At 43.6% G+C, this 22698-nt stretch overlaps 1 protein-coding gene across 2 annotated transcripts in view; it reads right to left on the minus strand.

The window, feature by feature from the left end:
* GSDME (gasdermin E) overlaps nucleotides 1-22698 on the minus strand; it is a 130273-nt gene that overhangs the window by 56554 nt on the left and 51021 nt on the right. For both annotated transcript variants that reach the window (XM_073677870.1, XM_073677871.1), the window contains exons 4-5: nucleotides 13229-13406; nucleotides 5307-5424 (exon numbers count right to left, since the gene is read on the minus strand). In XM_073677870.1, coding sequence (XP_073533971.1) covers nucleotides 5307-5424; nucleotides 13229-13406 — 296 coding nt within the window. The remainder of the gene's footprint in view (nucleotides 1-5306; nucleotides 5425-13228; nucleotides 13407-22698) is intronic.

The raw sequence follows: 22698 nt of genomic DNA on the forward strand, positions 1-22698 counted from the left end.
CAGAGGACGAGCAGATGATATACATTTCAGTCTGTATATAGTGTTTCTAAGTAGGAATCACCCACATAGTGAAATATGTATATCTGCTTGCTAGATTGGATAGACCAAGCGGAAAAGAGACGAACAACCAATAGAAATAAATTATTTCTATTGGTTGTTTGTTTTTCTTAACTGGCATAAGAACAGTCCTTACGTAGGAAAATCTCAGGATGAGTGGGCGCTCACTTCACATGTGACTGCTCACATCGCCAATATAATCACACCCTTCATTCATGTTTTTTCAGGCAGAGGGGAGAAAGCCACAGTTGGGCACATCTGGCAGCGGTTACTTTTGCCTCAAAAGAAATGGCTGAGCTGACTTTTACCTAATGTGTATGAAGGCCTTTAAACACAAGAGTGAACACCAGTAGGTTACTGAAGAAGACTCTGACTGCTGCAAAAAGTATTATATGTATAATATAACATAATATTCACTTTAACTTAAAATAAAAATGTATATAATAACCTTTAATTTAGACTAAATATTGCATGCCTTGAAGGGGGTTAAATTATGAAATCTTTTGGATTATTGGATCACATGGTTTGTAAGGGTCCATTGCTCTATGGAATAGGGTACAAGCGATCAATAAAAACATGCCGCTAGCTGGCATTAACTGCTCAGATTATCACTAGTTTCAGATTCTCACACAGTGCTGTGCTGGAGACAAGTGCTGGATTACTGCATGGCAGATTTTTGCAGTAATATGTTTTTCAGCAATGCCTAGAATTCACAACTAGGTACTAATGTGACACATAAAAAAACAGAGAGAAATATGAGGACCCAGCATATGAGCTAAATGAAGGGAATGAATGTCCGGGGGCTCAGGAACATTATGCAGAGGTGGGAAGTTTCCACATGAGGTCACAGTACTGTGGGATGACAGGCTGCTGGTACACTTGTCTTACGTGCACTTCACATGCTCCACCGGCACAGGAACAAGCTGGCTACAAAAATGCATCAGCCACAAATAATTAATGACATCACATTACCGCCTTACTTTTTTTTTAAGCTAATAAAACATTTGAATTTGCTGACCATAAATGTATTTGCACAGACCAGCATTTATAATAAAGACAATGTTATACCTTTATTGTCATTCGGTTATGATCTTGGTGGCATATACACTACCGTTCAAAAGTTTGGGGTGATTTAGAAATTTCATTATTTTTGAAAAAGAAAAGCACATTATTTTCAATGAAGCTAACAATAAATGAATCAGAAATACACTCTATACAATGTGGTAAATGACTATTCTAGCTGCAAACATCTTGTTTTTATTGCAATCTCTACATAGGTGTATAGAGGCCCATTTCCAAAAACCACCACTCCAGTGTTTTAATGGTACATTGTGTTTGCTAACTGTGTAAGGCTATGTGCCCACGTTGCATTTATGAAGCAGAAAATTTCTGCTGCATAAATGCAAGTCCTCTCCCGGAAAAACGCATGCGGAATTCCGCACGCGTTTATCGCGCATTTTTCGCGCGTTTATCACGCGTTTTCCACATGCGGAATTGCCTTGCGTTTTTTATGCATTGGACAAAGGCAATTCCGCTTGCGGAAACGCAAAATTAAATGACATGCTGCGGATTTTTGAACGCGGCATAAACGCTGCGGAAAAATCCGTAGCATGTGCATAGAACTTGCGGAATCCCATTGGGGACCATGGGGTGCGGATATACATGCGTTTTTCAAGCGTTTACGCTGCGGAAATTCCGCAGCATATACGCTTGAAAAATGCTACGTGGGCACACAGCCTAAGACGGCTAATGGATGTTTAGAAAACCCCAGAAAACCCTTGCACAAGTATGTTAGCCCAGCTGAAAATGGTTTGGCTGATTTGAGAAGATATAAAATTGACCTTCCTTTGAGCTAGTTGAGAATCTGGAGCATTACATTTGTTTGTTCTATGAACTCTCAAAATGGCCAGAAAAAGAGAACTTTCATCTGAAACTCGACAGTCTATTCTTGTTCTTAGAAATGAAGGCTATTCCATGCGAGAAATTGCCAAGAAACTGAAGATTTTCTACAACAGTCTGTACTACTCCCTTCAGAGGAGAGCACAAACAGGCTCTAACCAGAGTAGAAAGATAAGTGGGAGGCCCCGCTGCACAACTGAGCAACAACACAAGTACATTAGAGTCTCTAGTTTGAGAAATCGATGCCTCACAGCTCCTCAACTGGAAGCTTCATTAAATAGTACACGCAAAATGCCAGTGTCAACGTCTACAGTGAAGAGGTGACTCCAGGATGCTGGCCTTCAGGGCAAAGTGGCAAAGAAAAAGCCATATCTGAGACTGGCTAATAAAAGGAAAAGATTAATATGGGCAAAAGAACACAGACATTGGACAGAGGTGAGATTGGAAAAAAGTTTTATGGACAGACGAATCAAAGTTTGAGGTGTTTGGATCACAGAGAAGAACATTTGTGAGACGCAGAACATCTGAAAAGATGCTGGAAGAGTGCCTGACGCCATCTGTCAAGCATGGTGGAGGTAATGTGATGGTCTGGGGTTGCTTTGGTGCTGGTAAAGTGGGAGATTTCTACAAGGTAAATGCGATTTTGAATAAGGAAAGCTATCACTCCATTTTGCAAAGCCATGCCATACCTTGTGGACAGCGCTTGATTGGAGCCAATTTCATCCTACAACAGAACAATGACCCAAAGCACACCTCCAAATTATGCATGAACTATTTAGGGAAGAAGCAGGCAGCTGGTATTCTATCTGTAATGGAGTGGCCAGCGCAGTCACCAGATCTCAACCCCATTGAGCTGTTATGGGAGCAGCTTGACCGTATGGTAGGCAAAAAGTGCCCATCAAGCCAATTCAACTTGTGGGAGGGGCTTCAGGAAGCATGGGGGGAAATTTCTCAAGATTACCTCAGCAAATTAACAGCTAGAATGCCAAAGGTCTGCAATGCTGTTATTGCTGCAAAGGGAGCATTCTTTGACAAAAGCAAAGTTTGAAGGAGAAAATTATTCTTTCAAATAAAAATCATTATTTCTAACCTTGTCAATGTCTGGACTATATTTTCTATTCATTTTGGAACTCATTTAATAAATAAAAGTATGAGTTTTCATGGAAAACACAAAATTGTCTGGGTGACCCCAAACTTTTGAACGGTAGTGTACATGTTCACATACTCCAAAAAGATTTGCAGGCCTCTGTTCCAGCAGTCACATCAGTAGTCCATGGCTGCGAACTGACTCCCCAGCGCTTCTTCTGATTAGTAAGCCCTGGTGTGTTGTGCCACAATGTCATAATGCCGTGGGGTCTACTAATCAGGAGAGTCACCGGGGATGCCAAAGGTAGTAGGAGGTTCACAGGCAGTACTATGGTTGGGCGGCCAAGGACTACCAATGTGACTGCTGGAGCAGGGTCCTGGAAAGCTTTTTGCTCATCTCCAATACATACTGTAAGACTGGCATGTCAGAGTGAGGAGACTTATAAGCCATGCATGCTCCTATGGGAAATTAAATATGCAAATTGTCTCTTTAGAGAGAATGAGGACTAGAACTCTAGAGACACTTTTAGGATTGCTACTTCCTGTAGGTGGCACTAGAGTTCTAGTCCTTTTCCTCTCTGAAGAGGCAATTTGCATATTTAACTGTAGAACATTAAATACATTAGAACATTTTCACTACTTAATTTGTTTTTTCATTTCCCTGGAAAATTGATCACACATGTCTAGCTAAGAGAGTTCAAGCAATTAGTTTGGGAGCTTTTTGTATACATATACTTTAACATTTCTATAAGTCAACATTTTCCAAGCGAAGATGGGCCAACAGTGGCCACAACCACAGCATGCACTTCTTATTAACAGGTATTTCCCCATTTTTGACACTGACCTCCCCTCTGCCAAGATCAAATGTAGTAGCTGCTGTTATCATTGGGGCCATTGGTAAAAGGCGCAATATGTAAAGAGAGGAGAGAACAAGGCGCAATGGGTGACTCAGTATTGCAATTGTTAGAGGGGTGTGAGGATGGCTACTAACCTTATGAAGTTGTGCACCTCTGCACAACCCCAGTGTAAAGCTCCACAAGCTCCGCTCTGTTGGTGGCTGTCATCTATTTCCAGCGGCGTTCACAGATCCTGATCTCTCGGTGGTGGATCACGTGGTCAGGTTAGTTGCATGTAACGCCGAGATGGACGCCCAGCTTCACCAACACCCCCGGCAGCGTTCCGGAGGGGTTAGGGCAGCGCAGCTTGGAAAACCAGGGTAGTGATTCTAATTAAATTCCTCCCACAGGTGAAAGAACAATAAGTTAAAGGCAGCTCTACCGCACCCCAACAGGGGGAAAGGGACAATAAATGGATATGAATAGCGGTACCAGAGCGCCAATAACAGGGCAAAAATATTAAAAGGACTGATTTATTAATATACACACAACGCGTTTCGGTGGACACAGCCACCTTCATCAGGTGACACCTTTTAATATTTTTGCCCTGTTATTGGCGCTCTGGTACCGCTATTCATATCCATTTATTGGTAAAAGGCGGGCTCATTTTGCACAAGGACACTTAGACTTGGGGGTATGCAGGTTGGCTCTCAGGCCAACAGTGGGTGATCAGCGGTTTATAAAGCAAAACTATCAGCTCAGGTCAATTGAAAGTCTGAGATACAAAGTCTTGGAGTGATCACCCGAGTGCACCGGAAACATTAAATTGGATGGTGCACAAGCACTGCTTTTCTTTCATACTTTAATGAACACATATCACTATTTTGGTTGGGACTTTTGACGAGATTTGACAGGTTGCACCACATTACATGGTACTTTATATTTTAATGCTGTTGTCTATTCAATTTCACAGGTTTGTCACTTAATATTTTTCAGGGTGCACTGTCCTTATGGGTGTCCCTTCTGAAGGTCTAGGGAGGGATTGTGTTTGGTTATTAGGATCTTCATGTTCCCTGAAAACCTGGCTTCCTCAACTGGTGGACGTTGGGGTGGCAGCCCTGCCACAAGCCAGGTGTAGTGAAGGCACATTGGTCCAGAGGGTTGGGGAATAAGTTTATGGGAGCACTTGTCTTCTAGGAAAGGTTCTTGCAATGACCCATCCAATTGGGCAGTTTTTATCAGTCTCTCTTAGTCAGTCAATGGAAATATAGAAATGTTGAGGAATCTACTTTTTCAGTCTAAATGATTATAATTTTCTAAGGCCAAAAACAGATCTAATTCACTACAGTGCACTAAATTCTGAGCTCTAGGTAACACATGCTAAAAGGAGGTCAGACATACAGAACACAGACAGAGAAGAGGACTCACCAAAGTGCCCATCATGTTTTACAAATAATTCCACTACCCCATAAGCAATGGCAGTAGGAGCCGGGATTTCCAGGACCGTGTTCTCATCCTTAAAATTTCCACTTTCTGTCACTGATACCTGTGAACGAATCATAAATGAACATTCAAGAAAATAAAGACTATTAGCGAAATGGAATGTCACTATCTAAAATGTGAACTGTAAATTTGACCTTTGGTCTTTTCGGTGGTAACATATGGATGCAAAACCTGGACGATAAAGGAACAAGACAGAAGAAGAATCAACACTTTCAAAATGTGGTTCTGGAGAAGGGTGTTATCACTACCATGGATGGCAAGAAGAAAAAAATCAATCTTGGAACAAATCAAGCCAGACATGTCACTTGAAGCAAAGATCACCAAGCTATGAGTTGCCTACTTTGGACGCATCATAAGAAGAGAGCAATCACTGGAGAAGGACATCATGGTCAGAAGAATAGAAGGAACAAGACAATGAGGAAGACGAGCAACCCGATGGCTTGATACTATCAAGATAATGGTGGAGAAGACCCTGGTGGACCTATCTAGGCTCGCACAAGATTGATCTTCCTACACAGCGTTCATCCATCAAGCTGCCATGGCTCAAGATCGAGCTGAAGCCCATTAAATAATGAATAAAATAACATGTGTGCACCTTTAAGGACCCAGAGGAAGAAAACTCTTCTCTTTTCAATGAGTACCAGCATATTCTGACCATCTCGGGAGACTCAATGCTTCTGTATGCTGGTTATTACTTCTGCAGTGGCAAACATACCATGCCTTACCTGCACAGTATTGTCCAGGGGTCTATTTCATTAGATCTGGACCCCTGCACTTGCAATTGCTAATTTAAACTATCAGTGTGAAAAATGCCGAGCAGCAGTGATAGGTGCTGGATCCTGCTGCGACTTCTGAGCCGGTGTATTATGTCTTCTCACTCCTCTGACCCACACCACTATCTGAACACAGAAATAGGAGGGAGTAACGATGCATTGGAAAATGCTCCTTATCAAGAACTGACTGGTCTACAGACTCCAGGTGTCAGCTCCAGATACTACAGGCACATTCGGTGACTTGTCCAGACTACAGCAGAGAATTACATACCGTTTACCATGCAATTTGCATATTATGTAATTATGAATGGGTTTGCAATTACTAAAGAGCAATCATTTTCCAGCTAATACAAGGACGAGAAGATGCGGGAGATGCTTGGAATGAGAAAAGGATAGAACATCTGTTTCAATCACCGGGGTCTGACATAATAAATCCGCCATCACACTTTCATCATCCCGCTGTCTTCTCTGTGCCAGCAGTCAGGATTTAATAAAACACAGCCAAAAATGCTAGTTTATGTCCATCTGTAATGTAAAACCTAGAGGGCTTATCACTATCATAAAAAGCGTTAGTTTTATGGCGCACAGATTTAGGCATGTCAAAAAGAAGGGAATATATTGTTAACCACTGATAAGTTACATGAAAGCTGAAATAGTATAAGGTCCACGCGTGCACACACACATGGACACAAGCACTGGGACCTGCACATTACACTAAGGGTATGTTCACATGGGGCATTTTTGAAGCTTTTTTTAGAGTGCAAAAAAAAGGCTACATTTTACAGTATGTTCAAATTAAGTGAGATTTCAAACATCTAATTCATATGCTGCGGTTTTTTTAAGCTTCTTTGGATTTTCCTTTTAAATCTGCAGCAGGTCAATTATTTCAGCGTTTTGTCACTCATTCAAATGAATGGAAAAAAAGCATGAAAAACGTATCAAAAATGCATATACTGTAAGCAGCGGTATTCCTATCAACACTCTGGCTTTTTGGTGCAGAAAAATCTGCTTCATGTGAACATACCCTTACAGGAGATTTTATGACATCCCATTCTAAATCCATAGGAATAAGATATTGAGCTGGTCCCTCCTTTGCAGTTATAACTGCTTATACTCTTCTGGTAAAGTTTTTTTTACAAAACTGAAAGGCCACAACAAAGTTCAATACAATACAAGGAAATTGGATTAAAGGGGGTCTGTCACAGCAAAGCTCAAATTAAACCATTTATACATGGGATTTAGCCTCCATAAAGATCATACGTGTAGTGTAATGCTTAATTTTATTGGATATGGAAATGTGGGCTCCACTGTGATCCCTTGGTGTGGCCAAGGGCACGGTGCACCCTCGGTGTGGCCAAGGACTCAGAGCACCGTTCCGCCTTCTCATTGACTGAGGATTCAATTCAGGTAGTACTTCAAGGTGAGCTCTGTCAATCAAGGTAACCAAGGTGTGCATAGGATTGTAAATGTGGACGAAGAATGTACCGAGACTTTGGCCCTCATTTACTTATCTAACATGTTTTTGTTTTGGTTTTTTTTTTATGTAAAACTAAATAAGTAAAATCTACACTACAAGTATGATTTTTATATGAGCTCAGTTTTCTACATGAATGTAAAAACGGTTTGAGTTTTTGGGGCAGTGTTGGAAAACAAGCAACAGATCTCGGGCACAGGGTGGATTTTTCAGTCGCCAGTCATCCTATCTGATGCGGATTTAGGCCATGGTTTTCACACTTTCATATTCCAGCAATAAAAATAGGTCAAAGCATCAGGCTGCTTACAAGAGAAATATAATTCTTAGTTAAGGGTGTCATCCAGGACTTAGATATTGATGACCAGTCTGTAGGATAGAAGATATGGGAAGAGGACATCAGCATTCTCCAATCACAGACTTCTTCATTCAGAGCTCTATACAATGCAGCAATAAAGTGCAATGTTTCGGGGTGTCACAACCTTGTCTGCTGTCTGCTGATGACATTTTGCAATTTGTTGGATTGTGGAGACTGGTAGAGACAAGGATGGATGATCTGCTGCATTACTTGGGTTTACTGGTGCTGCCTGTAACTATAGCATAGGATAGGTCATCAGTATTAGATTGGTGGGAGTCTGACACCCAACGCCCCTATCAATCTGTTATTAACAGCTCTTACCAGTCCTAAACGGCTAATCCCACCAGTTTCCAGACCCCCCACCAATATAATATTGCTGACGTATCCCATTAACAGGCATCAATATCTAAGCTTTGGAAACTCCTTTAAAAGTGGTTTCTGTAAAGTGGATTTGACACGAGATTTCACATGAGACTGCATGCATTATTATATAGATCTCTTTAGACCTGATGAAACTGGTGTACTTACTTTGAAAACCTATATATCAGAATGGACGTATAATTTTTATATTAAAATGAGCATCATAATGAGTCCAGCTATAAAATAAAAAAGCTCTCGAATCCAAGTGTATTCAGTTTCCAAGCACCCAGCTGCAACTTGTACTGAGAAGTGTGGGGGACACTGAGGAGTGGGGGGGACACTGAGGAGTGGGAAGAACACTGAGGAGCTGTCAATAAAACTGGATGGGTGGGGATTGAGTAAATTTCAGAAAAGATTACACAGCCATCCTGATATCGATTTTCATAATATATACACCAGCCTCATCAGGTCTAAAAGATGTATTTACAATATATTATATGATACTAGCTATTGAACCCGTTCTACGCCCGGGTGGCGAGCATTTTTATTGGTATATAGTCTCCCATGCTGGTATGTGCTGCCCCCCTCCTGTCTCCACCATCCTATTCTGGTATGCATGGCACCCCTCACCCCCTATCCTGGTATGCATGGCACCCCTCACCCCCAATCCTGGTATGCATGGCACCCCTCACCCCCAATCCTGGTATGCAGGGCACCCCTCATCCCTATCCTGGTATGCAGGGCACCCCTCATCCCTATCCTGGTATGCATGGTACCCCATCCCTCATCCCTATCCTGGTATGTATGGTATCCCTCATCCTGGTATGCATGGCACCCCATCCCTCATCCCCAATCCCGGTATGCATGGTACCCCTCACCCCCAATCCCGGTATGCGTGGCACCCCATATCCCCAATCCCTGTATGCGTGGCACCCCTCATCCCCAATCCCTGTATGCGTGGCACCCCTCATCCCCAATCCCTGTATGCGTGGCACCCCTCATCCTCAATCCCGATATGCGTGGCACCCCTCATCCCCAATCCCGGTATGCGTGGCACCCCTCATCCCTATCCTGGTATGCATGGTACCCCATCCCTCATCCCTATCCTGGTATGCATGGTACCCCTCACCCCCAATCCCGGTATGCGTGGCACCCCATGTCCCCAATCCCGGTATGCGTGGCACCCCTCGTCCCCAATCCCGGTATGCGTGGCACCCCTCGTCCCCAATCCCGGTATGCGTGGCACCCCTCGTCCCCAATCCCGGTATGCGTGGCACCCCTCGTCCCCAATCCCGGTATGCGTGGCACCCCTCATCCCCAATCCCGATATGCGTGGCACCCCTCGTCCCCAATCCCGATATGCGTGGCACCCCTCGTCCCCAATCCCGATATGCGTGGCACCCCTCGTCCCCAATCCCGATATGCGTGGCACCCCTCCTCCCCAATCCCAATATGTGTGGCACCCCTCGTCCCCAATCCCGATATGCGTGGCACCCCTCGTCCCTATCCTGGTATGCATAGTACCCCATCCCTCATCCCTATCCTGGTATGCATGGCACCCCTCATCCCCAATCCCGATATGCGTGGCACCCCTCATCCCCAATCTCGGTATGCGTGGCACCCCTCATCCCTATCCTGGTATGCATGGTACCCCTCATCCCTATCCTGGTATGCGTGGTACCCCTCACCCCCCAATCCTGGTATGCGTGGTACCCCTCACCCCCCCAATCCTGGTATGCGTGGTACCCCTCACCCCCCAATCCTGGTATGCGTGGTACCCCTCACCCCCCAATCCTGGTATGCGTGGTACCCCTCACCCCCCCAATCCTGGTATGTGTGGTACCCCTCACCCCCCCAATCCTGGTATGCGTGGTACCCCTCACCCCCCAATCCTGGTATATGTGGCCCCCTCATCCCTTTCACACTGTACACACATGCAAAAAAATAAACACTTATACTCACCTTTCTTCTCTGTACTCCAGCGCTGCTGTGTCCTGTTCTGCCGGAGGCCGGGGGAGGAGTGCGGCGCCGGAGACTTGTGCTGTCCGGCGCCATTTAGCTGAAGACGCACTGTAAATGTGTCTTCAGTAAAATGGAGCCGGATAGCGCTATGAGCACACGCCGATGCACACGCGCCGATCCGACGCCTCACTCCTGCCCCGGTCTCCTGCGAAGAGAGACGCCGCGGCAACGCTCCTCCCGGTCAGGTAAGTATGCAAGTATGGCGCCGGAGATCGCGGTATGCGTTCAGTGCCTACGCATACCGCGATCTCCAGCGCCATACACCTCCTCTTACCTGTAACGGCTGGATGCCTGCCTCTATCTGGAGCCAAACTGCGCGTCACGCATGCGCAGTCTATCGAGGCTTCAGACAGAGACACGCATCCACGGTTATATTATAGATAATAATGTATGCAGTTTGTATTGTGAAATTTGGTAACAGATTCACTTTAATAGGAGAATGTCTTCATAATATTGAGTGATACAGCACAAAATGGAGCTATGAACACTGTGTGCCCTATATAAATCAGTGGCACATGGTCATACAGCAGGGCCGGCGTCAGCACCCGGCGTACCCGGGCAAGTGACGGGGCCCTGGACCATCAGGGGGGCCCACTCGCCGTCGGGCCCTGGCACCGCTCCCCCAGGATCACTGCAGGACCGCTGGCGCTGCTTGATTGCTGGCACTTCACCAGACATGGCCGCGTGCTACGCGCTGTGTGGCTGTGTCTGCTAGTAATGTCATTACTAGCAGACACAGCCACACAGCGCGTGGCCATGTCTGGTGGAGTGACAGCAATCAGCGGTGGTCCTGTAGAGATCCTGGAGGAGCAGCGCCCGGGCCCCGACAGCGAGTTGGCCCACCTGATGGTCCAGGGTCATGTCTCTGACAGCCAAAGACACGCTGGCGTGCACAGCTGGATGGGACACAGGCCAGGGGCAGGTAAGTGAGCCAGATTTCCCAATCCCCATATTAAATATATTTCTAATGCGCGTGCGTGTGCGTGTGTGTGTGTGTATGAATGACTGTGTATATATATTTATGTCCGTTTTATATTTATACACGTGTCTGTGTATGTTTTTGTATGTGCATGTGTGCATATCTGTGTACCATGTGCATGTGTCTGCACATGTCTGCATACTGTGTGTGTGCGTTTGCATGTGCGTGCATGTCTGCGTACCGTGTGGGCGTGAATGTCTGCGTACTGTGTGTGCACGCATGTCTGCGTACTGTGTGTGCACGCATGTCTGCGTACTGTGTGTGCACGCATGTCTGCGTACTGTGTGTGCACGCATGTCTGCGTACTGTGTGTGCACGCATGTCTGCGTACTGTGTGTGCACGCATGTCTGCGTACCGTGTGGGCGTGAATGTCTGCGTACTGTGTGTGCACGCATGTCTGCGTACTGTGTGTGCACGCATGTCTGCGTACTATGTGTGCGTGCATGTTTGCGTGCATGTGTTATGACCCAAAAGTGGCCATTATAGACATTTCTGCATTTATATGAGCATGTGGAATAAGTTATGCTTTGATGTATTGCCTGGTGTTATTATGTTAAATTAAATGTAAATTGTTGCTCTGTAATAGAACTGGAGACCAGCAGGTGGTGGTATAAGGGTCGGCAAAGGACTGTATAGACGATGTTGATCAGACATCCTCCAATAATCTGGTCACTATGGTGACCAGGGGGAGTTGACAGTTGGCAGTTAGTCCGAGTCATGCCTGACTAGAGGTGAGGTGTAGGGTATAAGGGCGGCCAGGATTAAGTATCTTGCCAAACAATCTTTTTAGAGCCATCACAGCAAGGCCAAATATTTTTCCCATATCAGAGTATCAGACTCGTTGCCATCCAGCCGGCAGATGAATGGAAAACCAGTATTGCAGCTAAATGCTGGAGAAGCTGTGATTCCTTCATCTGTGATGCAGTAAACCATTTGAACTGTTCATACTAAGGTCTGGTCTGGTCTGGTCTGGTCTGCCTTCTTCCTACCCACCTCTAAATCCTCTAGATGTACCCTGTGAACGGGTCTGGAGCGCCAGGAACCAGGTAGGAGCACCGTGACACCCCAAACTGCACAACACCGCAGAAGAGCCATACCACCGCTCAGCACCTACGTCTTTGCGTAATGGTGCCTCCTGGCCATGCTACTCTGGTACATTACATGTCTGCGTACTGTGTGTGTGTGTGCATGTCTGCGTACTGTGTGTGTGTGTGTGTGCGCACGTGTGCATACTGTGTGCATGTGCATGTCTGCCTACTGTGTGTGTGTCTGCATATGTGAAGGATGAGGGGACAGCCTAGGCACTGTGTTGTATACCTATATTTCTCTGCCATATCTGTGCATCATGAATCGTAGTAAGCGTTAAAGGGGTCAACTGAGACTCTTTCACCCGGGGCCCACGAAAACCTGGAGCCGGCCCTGCCATACAGTATGGTCACATAGGTGTCTATAGATACTGCATTACAGATTTGTAATTCAGGCATGTCCATGAGCCAGAAATGTTTGCTATTTAGAGAATTACCTAAGAGACGAGAAAACCTTCAAGCGCAGATATAGAAGCCGAGCTCCAGTGATGGAATAAATCCCTCAGCTTCATGCTTAACCATGATTTTCATAGTGAAGTTTGCCTGCAGTGCTGCAGGTTATGTGCAGAATAGATATCCCTGTGTGCATGGACTTGGGGGACTCAATACTTCTCTACGCTTTCAAACAAACCATCTGTGAATTCGGCCTCTAAACTGTAAACCATTTCACTAGTCATAATTCTATTTCCCCCACAGATCTGTCTGGCACAAAGCATTTCAGAAACAATCATCTCCTCTATGCAATCTGATATAAACACAAGGCTTTGCAAAAGCTCAGCGTGTTCCCATCCCACTTACCGTCACGGCTTTTGCTTTAACACCAAGTTTACCGCCAAGTTTACACGTCTCCTCTATTTGTGACTGTTGAGAAATGACACACTTCTGCGTGGTGACGATCTTCTCTTTCAGGACACACAGTATATCACTCTTGTTCTCATGCAACTGTTGTATGAAGGGATGGTTCAAGTTTATTCTCCTGTAAATAAGAAAGTAGCAAAGGTGCGGTATTAAAGCCAGGGCCATAATTATAGGCGTAGATAGTCAGTAAGTATTCAGAAGAACACTCGTTTACAATTATCTGCCTGTGTAATTCATTTTTATCGGCAGCACATCGCCCTGTGTCAGCAGCCGATAACATGATACTGTATGGGGATAGGATGTTGGTATGAGTGACCATTCTGTCCCCATCATTGTTCTTCAGGGTATGTAAGCGAGCATCAAAAGGTTTGTGTATATTCAATTGACAATTGTTAAATAAGCAGTCCCAATAATTTTTTTTATTACCTAAATCTAACGTAGACATATCGTATTTTTTGGACAATAAAATGCACCTTACCATAAGATGCACCCCAGGGTTACAAAGCAGAAAACAGGAAAAACTGTTTTCCTATTAATTAAAACTTCCCGGGTGGTGTAAAGTGAAGGGGTCACTATCACTAATTTTAATGTACTAGGGTAGAATAGGGATGTAATAGATCTATTGCTAATGTTGTATTGTTCAAGATTATTGTAATTGTTTTTGCTATGTATACCCCCTTTTTAACATGTAAAGAGCCATGGAATAAATGGCGCTATGATAATAAATAATAATATAGTTAGTGTTTCTCTGGAGTGTGTTTTATACACACACAGCTCTGCTACATATGCACATATAGACACACACAGCTCTGATACAAGGGGACTCAGTCTCGCAGCATGGGTGCTGTGAGGCACAGGGCTATACGCTCTGCTGGTGCACTGTCACTGTGAGGGTGGTTTGCTCATGGCGCCGCCCATTTCAGGCTAGGGACCCAGAGATTCACCGTGACGTGGCAGTGGGCTTCATACAGTCTGATCAGAATGTTAAACTAAGAACCTCATGTTCAGTTTTGTAAATTGTTGCCTAGCGGCCTTAGATCATTGTATGATTTTTGGATGTGTCCATGTCTTTTTTCTACAGTTCTGGCATATGCACATATAGACAAACGCAGCTCTGCTATTTGCGCTCATATAGGATACACACAGCTCTGTAACATGTGCACATAAAGACACATACAGCTCTGCTACATATGCACATATAGACACACACAGCTCTGCTACATGCACACATATATACACACACAGCTAGTTTATATGCGCACATAGGAAAACAAAAAATGAAATCAAGAATACACATTTATAAATAATGTCAATGGAATCTCCTTATAGGAGGAAAAGTGAGGGTGCACATAAATTTATATTATATATATATATATATATTACATACATACATACAGTACAGACCAAAAGTTTGGACACACCTCATTTAAAGATTTTTTCTGTATTTTCTTGACTATGAAAATTGTACATTCACACTGAAGGCATCAAAACTATGAATTAACACATGTGGAATTATATACTTAGCAAAAAAGTGTGAAACAACTGAAAACATGTCTTATATTCTAAGTTCTGCAAAGTTGCCACCTTTTGCTTTGATGACTGCTTTGCACACTCTTGGCATTCTCTTGATGAGCTTCAAGATTATTTTTTTTATGTGCAGCCTGATGGGGATTAGGGGGACCATGCATACTAGGATAAGGATGAGGGGAACATACATACCAGGGTAACGCTGAGGGGGCCATACACAACAGGATAAAGATGAGGGGGCCATTCATAACAAGATAACTCTGAGGGGGGCATACATAACAGGATAAAGATGAGGGGGCCATACATACCAGGATAAGGATGAGGGGTTTCATGCATACCAGGATAGGGATTAGGGGTGCCATGCATACCAGGATAGGGATTAGGGGTGCCATGCATACCAGGACAGGGGGTTGAGGGGTGCCATGCATACCAGGATAGGGATTAGGGGTGCCATGCATACCAGGACAGGGATGAGGGGTGCCATGCATACCAGGACAGGGATGAGGGGTGTCATGCATACCAGGACAGGGATGAGGGATGCCATGCATACCAGGATGGGGATGGGGACCACGTATAAAAGGAAGGGGGGTTGGGCATATATACCAGGATAGGGGATATTGTCAGAATTGGGAGATATTACCCCTAAACCAGTGTCAGTAGAAGACCCCCTCCCCCTTAAAAAAGTGCATCATGAACACATTTTTTGCTTACATTTTTTTTTTATTTTCCTCCTCTAAAACCTAGGTGAGTCTTATGGTCCGGTGCGTCTTATAGTCCAAAAAATATGGTAATTATTCTAATTTACTGAGATAATGACTTTTGTGTTTTCATTGGCTGTAAGCCATAATCATTAACAGAAATAAACACATGAAATAGATCATTATGTTTGAATTGACCCTATATAATATACAAGTTTCACTTTTTGTATTGAAGAACTGCAATAAATTAACTTTTTGATGATATTCTAATTTAGTGAGATGCACCTTATGTTGGCATGAGTTTATGCCTCTTAAGCGAAAATAAGGTGCTATAGTGCATAAATACCTGGAAGGAAAGAGGGCTCCTAGCATACAGTTGAAACCAGAAGTTTACATACACTATATAAAAAGACACATATCCATGTTTTTCTCAATATCTGACATGAAATCAGTATAAACCTTTCCCGTTTTAGGTCAATTAGGATTCACATAATTTTTAATATTTGCCAATTGCCAGAATAATGAGAGAGAGAGAATGTTTTAAGACATTTTTATTACTTACTGTAAAGTCAAAAGTTTACATACATTACATTAGTATTTGGTACCATTGACCTTAAACTGAATGACTTGGGTCAAACGTTTGGGATATCCTTCCACAAGCTTCTCACAATAGTTGGTCGGAATTTGGGCCCATTCCTCCTGACAAATCTGGTGTAACTGATCCAGGTTTGTAGGTCGTCTGGCTCGCACCTGCCTTTTTAGCTTTACCCATCAATTTTCAATAGGATTGAGATCAGGGCTTTGTGATGGCCACTCCAAAACATTGACTTAGCTATCCTTAAGCCGCTTTGTTACCATTTTGGCAGTATGCTTCGGGTCATCGTCCATTTGGAAGACTCATTTCCACCGAAGTTTTAAATTCCTGGCTGATGTCTTGAGATGTTGCTTCAGTATTGCCACATAATCTTCTTTTCTCATGATGCCATCTATTTTGTGAAGTGCACCAGTCCCTCCTGCAGCAAAACAACCCCACAACATGATGCTGCCACCCCCATGTTTCACAGTTAGGATGGTGTTCTTAGGCTTCCAAGCTTCTCCCTATTTCCTCCAAACGTAACGATAGTCATTATGCCCAAAAAGTTCAATTTTAGTTTCATCAGTCCACAGGACATGTCTCCAAAAATGAAGGTCTTTGTTCCTGTGTGCATTTGCAAACATTAATCTGGCTTTTTTAGGTTTCTTTTGGAGTAATGGTTTCCTCCTGGCAGAGTGGCCTTTCAGCCCATGTTGATACAGTACTCGTTTCACTTTGGTTATTGACACAATCTTACCAACTTTCACCATCATCTTCACAAGGTCTTTTGCTTTTGTCCTTGTCCAAAGCACGTTCATCTCTGGGACACAGAGCCCGTCTCCTTCCTGAGCGGTATGATGGCTGGACATTCCCATCTTGTTTGTACTTGCGTATAATTGTTTATACACATGAACGAGGCACTTTCAGGTATCTTGAAATTGTACCTAAGGATGAGCCAGACTTGTGCAGGTCCACAATTCTCTTCCTGATATCTTGGATGATTTCTTTAGACTTTCCCATGATGCTACAAAAAGAAACAGTGTGTTTCATGTGTGCATTAAAATACATCCACAGGTGTGTCTCTAACTCAGATGTTGGAAAAAAACCTATATATATCTGGGTAGAAGCCAGTGGTCACACAAGGATGCACCCACCCAACACGCGTTTCAGCGTCTGCCTTCGTCAGCTAAGTATGCACATACAGAGACACACAGCTCTGATATATGTGCACATATAGACACACACAGCTCTACTACATGCGTACATATAAACTAACAGAGATCTGCTACGTATGCACATATAGACACAATCAGCTCTGCTACATGCGCATAGAGATACACAAGCGCATAAAGAGACACATCGCTCTGCTACATGCACATACTTTTTAGCAAGAGTTTTTCTTGCTAAAAAGTGCGTCTTATATTCCGAAAAATACGGTAGATTGTAAAAGCAATTTCTGGTTCAAACAAACCCCAGTGTGATCCAGCGAGCCGGAATAGCCATCACATGAATGATAATAGGACCGGAATGGTATTGAAAACTGGGGAAGACAGCGTTCGCTAAATATATTACAGCACTTATACTACACTACACACACATTTACACAGGTTCAGCTAATAAAAAAAATATTGGAAGTGCTTCTTTAATGTGTATTTTTGGGGCCAAATCGTTGGGCATATTTACAAGGGTGGATAATTAAGAACAAGCGTTCCTACGAACACTACTTGTATAAATGTACCATAACATATGTGATAGCTGGGGTGTCCCGCTACAGTTAGCGCTGTTCCCAACTGCCGGTGATGAACACTACCCTCATCATGATTCCCTGTGATCAGCACCAGCAGCGACAATGATGAGAGTAGTAGTGTTTGCTCTCGCAGTGTCCCCACCTGTAAATATAAGAATAAAATAATAAAATCCATGTACTCACCTCTCCTAGGTGTCCCCCGCTGTAATCCATGCGACTGCGGAAGCCGAGGAGCCGGGAGAATGAGCGGCTCCGGAGCTGCGCTCAGTGAGTGACAGGACACCGCTCCTGAGCTTTGTCGCTGCTGGTGCTGATCACAGGGAACCATGATGAGAGTAGTGTTCAGCACCGGCACTTGGGAACAGCGCTAACTGTAGCGCTGATTCACAGGCGCCATCCGTGTGATCCTGATAGCTCCAGTACCGGAGATATGCGGACGCGTGAAACCGGCGTTAGCCAATCACATTTGCACTCATGTACAATAGTAGTCAGTGCACAGCTGCCATCATTTAGTGATTCTGATTAATCCCAAATAAAGTTGTCTTTTACAGGTGTAAAGTTGTTGCTCGTTTATTATTTTGTTCAGTTTTTTGCTACTAATAATTAAAACTAATAATTACTAATGATCACAAGACCAACTAGTGAAAAATGATAAATAAGTACTATGGCCCCCTCTTCTGGTGATCAGGACGAACTACACTACTATGGCCCCCTCTTCTGGTGATCAGGATGAACTACACTACAGAAAAGTCTAGATCACATACTTTCCTTTGATATTGGTACAAATCAATAGAAAATAATAAAAAAGGAACAAAAAGCTACAAACCAGGATGAAGACATATCCCAGCAGCACCATGTTACTGTCTGATATGACAATCTGTTCGCTTTTTACAAGCAATGCTCTATACTTTCTAACCTCAAGTTGGGAATTGCTAACCTTCTGGAAAGATTTGTAAAAGTATTGTTATTCCTCAGAAGACCAGTACAGAGAAATCAATGCAATCTACAATGGTTTCACCACAATTAATGCAGTAAAAAGGGAAAAGTAAGTAATATCAAATCCAGAACGGAGGATTTATTCTCACAGCAGACTGGTGTCTACTGCCATCTGGTGGACGCTTCAGATGGACACTGTTATAATAAATATTACATATATAATATTTGGGACTTGATTATACATAGCATTTTTGATGCATTTCTTTGGCCAGAAAAAAATGCAATGTATTGCACTTACAAAAAAATTAATGACATTTCCAAAAATCTTATTCACATGGTGCTTTCTTCCTTGCCTTGCTTTTTTTTTTTTTTTAAATACGGCATGCCAATTCTTTTAGCATTTTTTTTCTATCAGGCAGAAAATAGACAGTATGTTTTTAATGCCGAGAGACCAGGTTTTGGCTGCAGAAAAAAAAATGCATCAAAAACTCTACATGTGAACATACTCTAACACTTAAGAGTACTCACTATGTATTCAGTGTTCAGCACTAATGTGGAAGCATCCAAAAGTGGAGTAAATCATGCCAAAAAATGTACGGCAGCCCCCGCCTGGTGGAAATTTCCAGCAGTGGAGTCTGACAGTTGAAAGATGCACCAAATAATAAATAATAAATTCAGCCCGTCTTACCCCAGCTCCATGTATTAAGACTGTTGTACTGTACAAAGCGCCGGACTTAATGAGTCGGGGCCATCGTGTTTAGCGGCCTGCTGCCACTAAGACCTAGAACATTTCTATTTTTCCATCAATCATTTGGGCTGTGTTCGGGAGCTCACAGCAGGCGGCACGGATGCCTTGTATATGCCCGTCAGGCCGCTCAGCGCTGTCGGCCATACAGGGAGAGCGGTATATAAAGATTCATACATAAGGGGTGTGGTGTATGAAGGTATAAGGATCATTTTTAGCAGTATGCCAGGTTACAATGGCGCACGCAATGTATTGTTACGATCCTAATAAGCAGGCACATATCCTACTGCCAGCAGTTTAATAATGGGAAACCACGTTCCCATTAAACTCAATAATAAAGTATGCAGCAAGCACATGAGCGCCCCCAAGTGGCAGGTTACTCAGCCAGAACATTATGTGTTAAAGGGAATCTGTCAGGTGGGCTTGGGCAACTCTTTCAGGATATGTAACTTTTATTGCGGTGTGTTGCCCCACAGTGTTTCTGTAAGCCGTGGAAAATTCAGTGTCGCGCGCCGGCTAGTCAAGCGTATGTAAATCCGAGGTGACTATTCACCCCTTCCCCCGCTAATAATCCCGCCCACCCCTCTGTGCTGACGTCACTGATTGGGTGCCATATTGGTCACCTGAGGATCACATCGCAATGCTCGGACTGGCCGTCGGCTCCCCTGACCTGAGTGTGACAGCAATGTATTTCTATGCAGCTGCCACGCTCAGGTCAGGAGAGCCGACAGCCAGTCCGAGGATTGCGATGTGATCCCCGGGCGAGTAATATGGCAATGTGACTGCACCTGAACTATCACGGACACTGGCACAGAGGTGTGAGCGGGATTATGGACTGGGGGAGGGGTAAATATTCACTTCGGATTTACATACTGTACACTTGACTAGCCAGCACACAACTGAATTTTCCAGGGCGTACAGAAACACAACTGGGGAATCCCACAGCAATTAAAGTTACATATTCTGAAAGGACTGGCCAACCCCTATTTCAGGATACTATTAGTATGGCACACGAAAATCACCTGACAGATTCCCATTAACGAGAACCTGTTACTAGGTTAAAAATGAACAAATTTGCCTGTTATTCTATTCTCATTGCTCCCCTGATTATTCTGGTTATGTTTTTTTTTCTTAAAATCTGCCAGAGAGTTTCAAAGATTTGGGCCTTCTTATTTGGTGCTAATTTTTAGGATCTTTACAAGAGGGTGCGTCTCACAGGATTCCCTGGGGGATTTCTGGTTTCAGAAAACCTCTGTCCACAAGTGCTGTCAGTTTAAAAAACAAAACTGTCCTTAACTCACCCTCCCCAGGTCCGACATTGAAGCTGTACCACTGCTCCTGGTGCCTGTTTGTCTGCAGAGCTGATGTAACTCACATCAGAGATCTCAGCGGCTCTGAACGGCTTGTGCCATCTACCCAAGCAGAGCTGCTGATTTCACCGATTGCTTGCAGCGCTGCATACAATAACAGACACTAGAAGCAGCAGCAGAAACTCATTGCTGGACCCGGGGAGGACAAGCAAAGCACTTTTTTTTTCCATTTTTTTTTCAAACAAACTGCGCCTGGGGACTGGGATTTTCTAAAACCACAAACCCCATTATGATTACTAAGCACGGGAAATAAACCGCAGCTAACATGTAAAAACCTATCATGTTACCTGGATTTACTGAACCAACTAAAAAGGCAATCACTGGATGCTAACAACTTGTGCTCAGTAATGGAGGCTCATAAGAATAGTACAGCAGACGAGCCATCCTCGTCACCATTACTGTGGGTCCATACGTACTCTATAATTTATAATTATAATAACCGTAATTAAATTCAGCGGTTATCGAATATAACGCTGGCCAAAGGCAAATCCCTCACCAGACACAGTTAAAATTGCAATTTTTCAATTATTAATTGACCAAAACTGGTGGATGTTGAGCGGAGCAGTTGCTGGCGGCATATGGCTCGTGCCCACACAGTGACAACAGACTAATATTTATACTGGGCAGATTTCCAGGACAGCAGTGTCCAAACATGTTAAAAATTTACTATGACAAACACATTAGTAATTTCTCTTTCAAGGGAGTAATCCGTCACCGGCAGCAGACAGCAGATTTTACATGCTTTGTATTTAGACTCAAGCTTGTATTAACTGAAGACTAAGAAGTTATAATCCGTAAATCTAATGATGAGGTGATATTATTACACTCCAGATAGGAGTCCTGTGAAGAGACCACGATTTACAGCTACTTCATCTGTTATATTGAAGAACTAGGAGATATTGCCGAATACAAGATTACTATAACTATTCCCTTTTGGGAACCATTCTGTAATAAAGAACACTATATTATGGGATCGGGTAAAGGGATTCCATATATATACACTCAGCTAACACGTACATGTCATGTCTGGTCGCTTCTCAGAATAAGCTGCCATATGTGTACATGAGGAATAATACAAATTCTGGTCACGATATGACTTGTATCCTGAATTTTTGTCAGTTTTCCCGTCTGCAGGCTCAATCTTTATTTTTCAGTTCTCTCTGAGCTGGTGAGAGAAGACTAGTTGCTATGATGTCTCCTTTACACACTTCACATAGACATAACATATTTCTCAGTTTAGCACATGTTCAGAAGCAGCAACAGCATAAAGGAAACTATATAGCAGTACTGAGCACCGTAGCTGTGAATCCAGCACTGGGATAAGCTATAACACTCACTAACTGCAGCAGATCTGCCTGTCTTGTCTGCCTTTGCTTGTTTACCCACTGTGGTTCTCACTCCTCTTCCCCTTATTATATTTTTAAAACATTCAATGGTTTGACCAGATTTCTATTCTTTGAAAGATCTTGTGCAGTGACTGACGTCTGGGTCTGATTTGTGTGCAAGGCAGCATGTCTGCAGTTATTACATTATTAAATGATGCTTCCACATCCGCATTTTCAAGTATGAAACTGCAGCTTTCTAAGGGAAGCACGCGTCTCCCACTGAGCAGCATGCTAAATAAAAGATTATGTCCAAGAACATGAAAAGACTTGCTAATGGCGAGAAAAAAATCTGCCAGGAAAAGATTTAGATTTTAGTTGTTCTTGTTAAGACCCTTAAATATTGATTTGCGAACCAACAGCCCTGTACATATTTTTACAGACATCTTTATAAAGAACTGTATGGGTATGTTCACACTGAGCCTTTCAGT

Source organism: Phyllobates terribilis, unplaced genomic scaffold (genome assembly GCF_046119375.1).
Source record: "Phyllobates terribilis strain yellow unplaced genomic scaffold, ASM4611937v1 Scaffold_4__5_contigs__length_816908805, whole genome shotgun sequence".
NCBI classification, from domain to species: Eukaryota; Metazoa; Chordata; class Amphibia; order Anura; family Dendrobatidae; genus Phyllobates; species Phyllobates terribilis.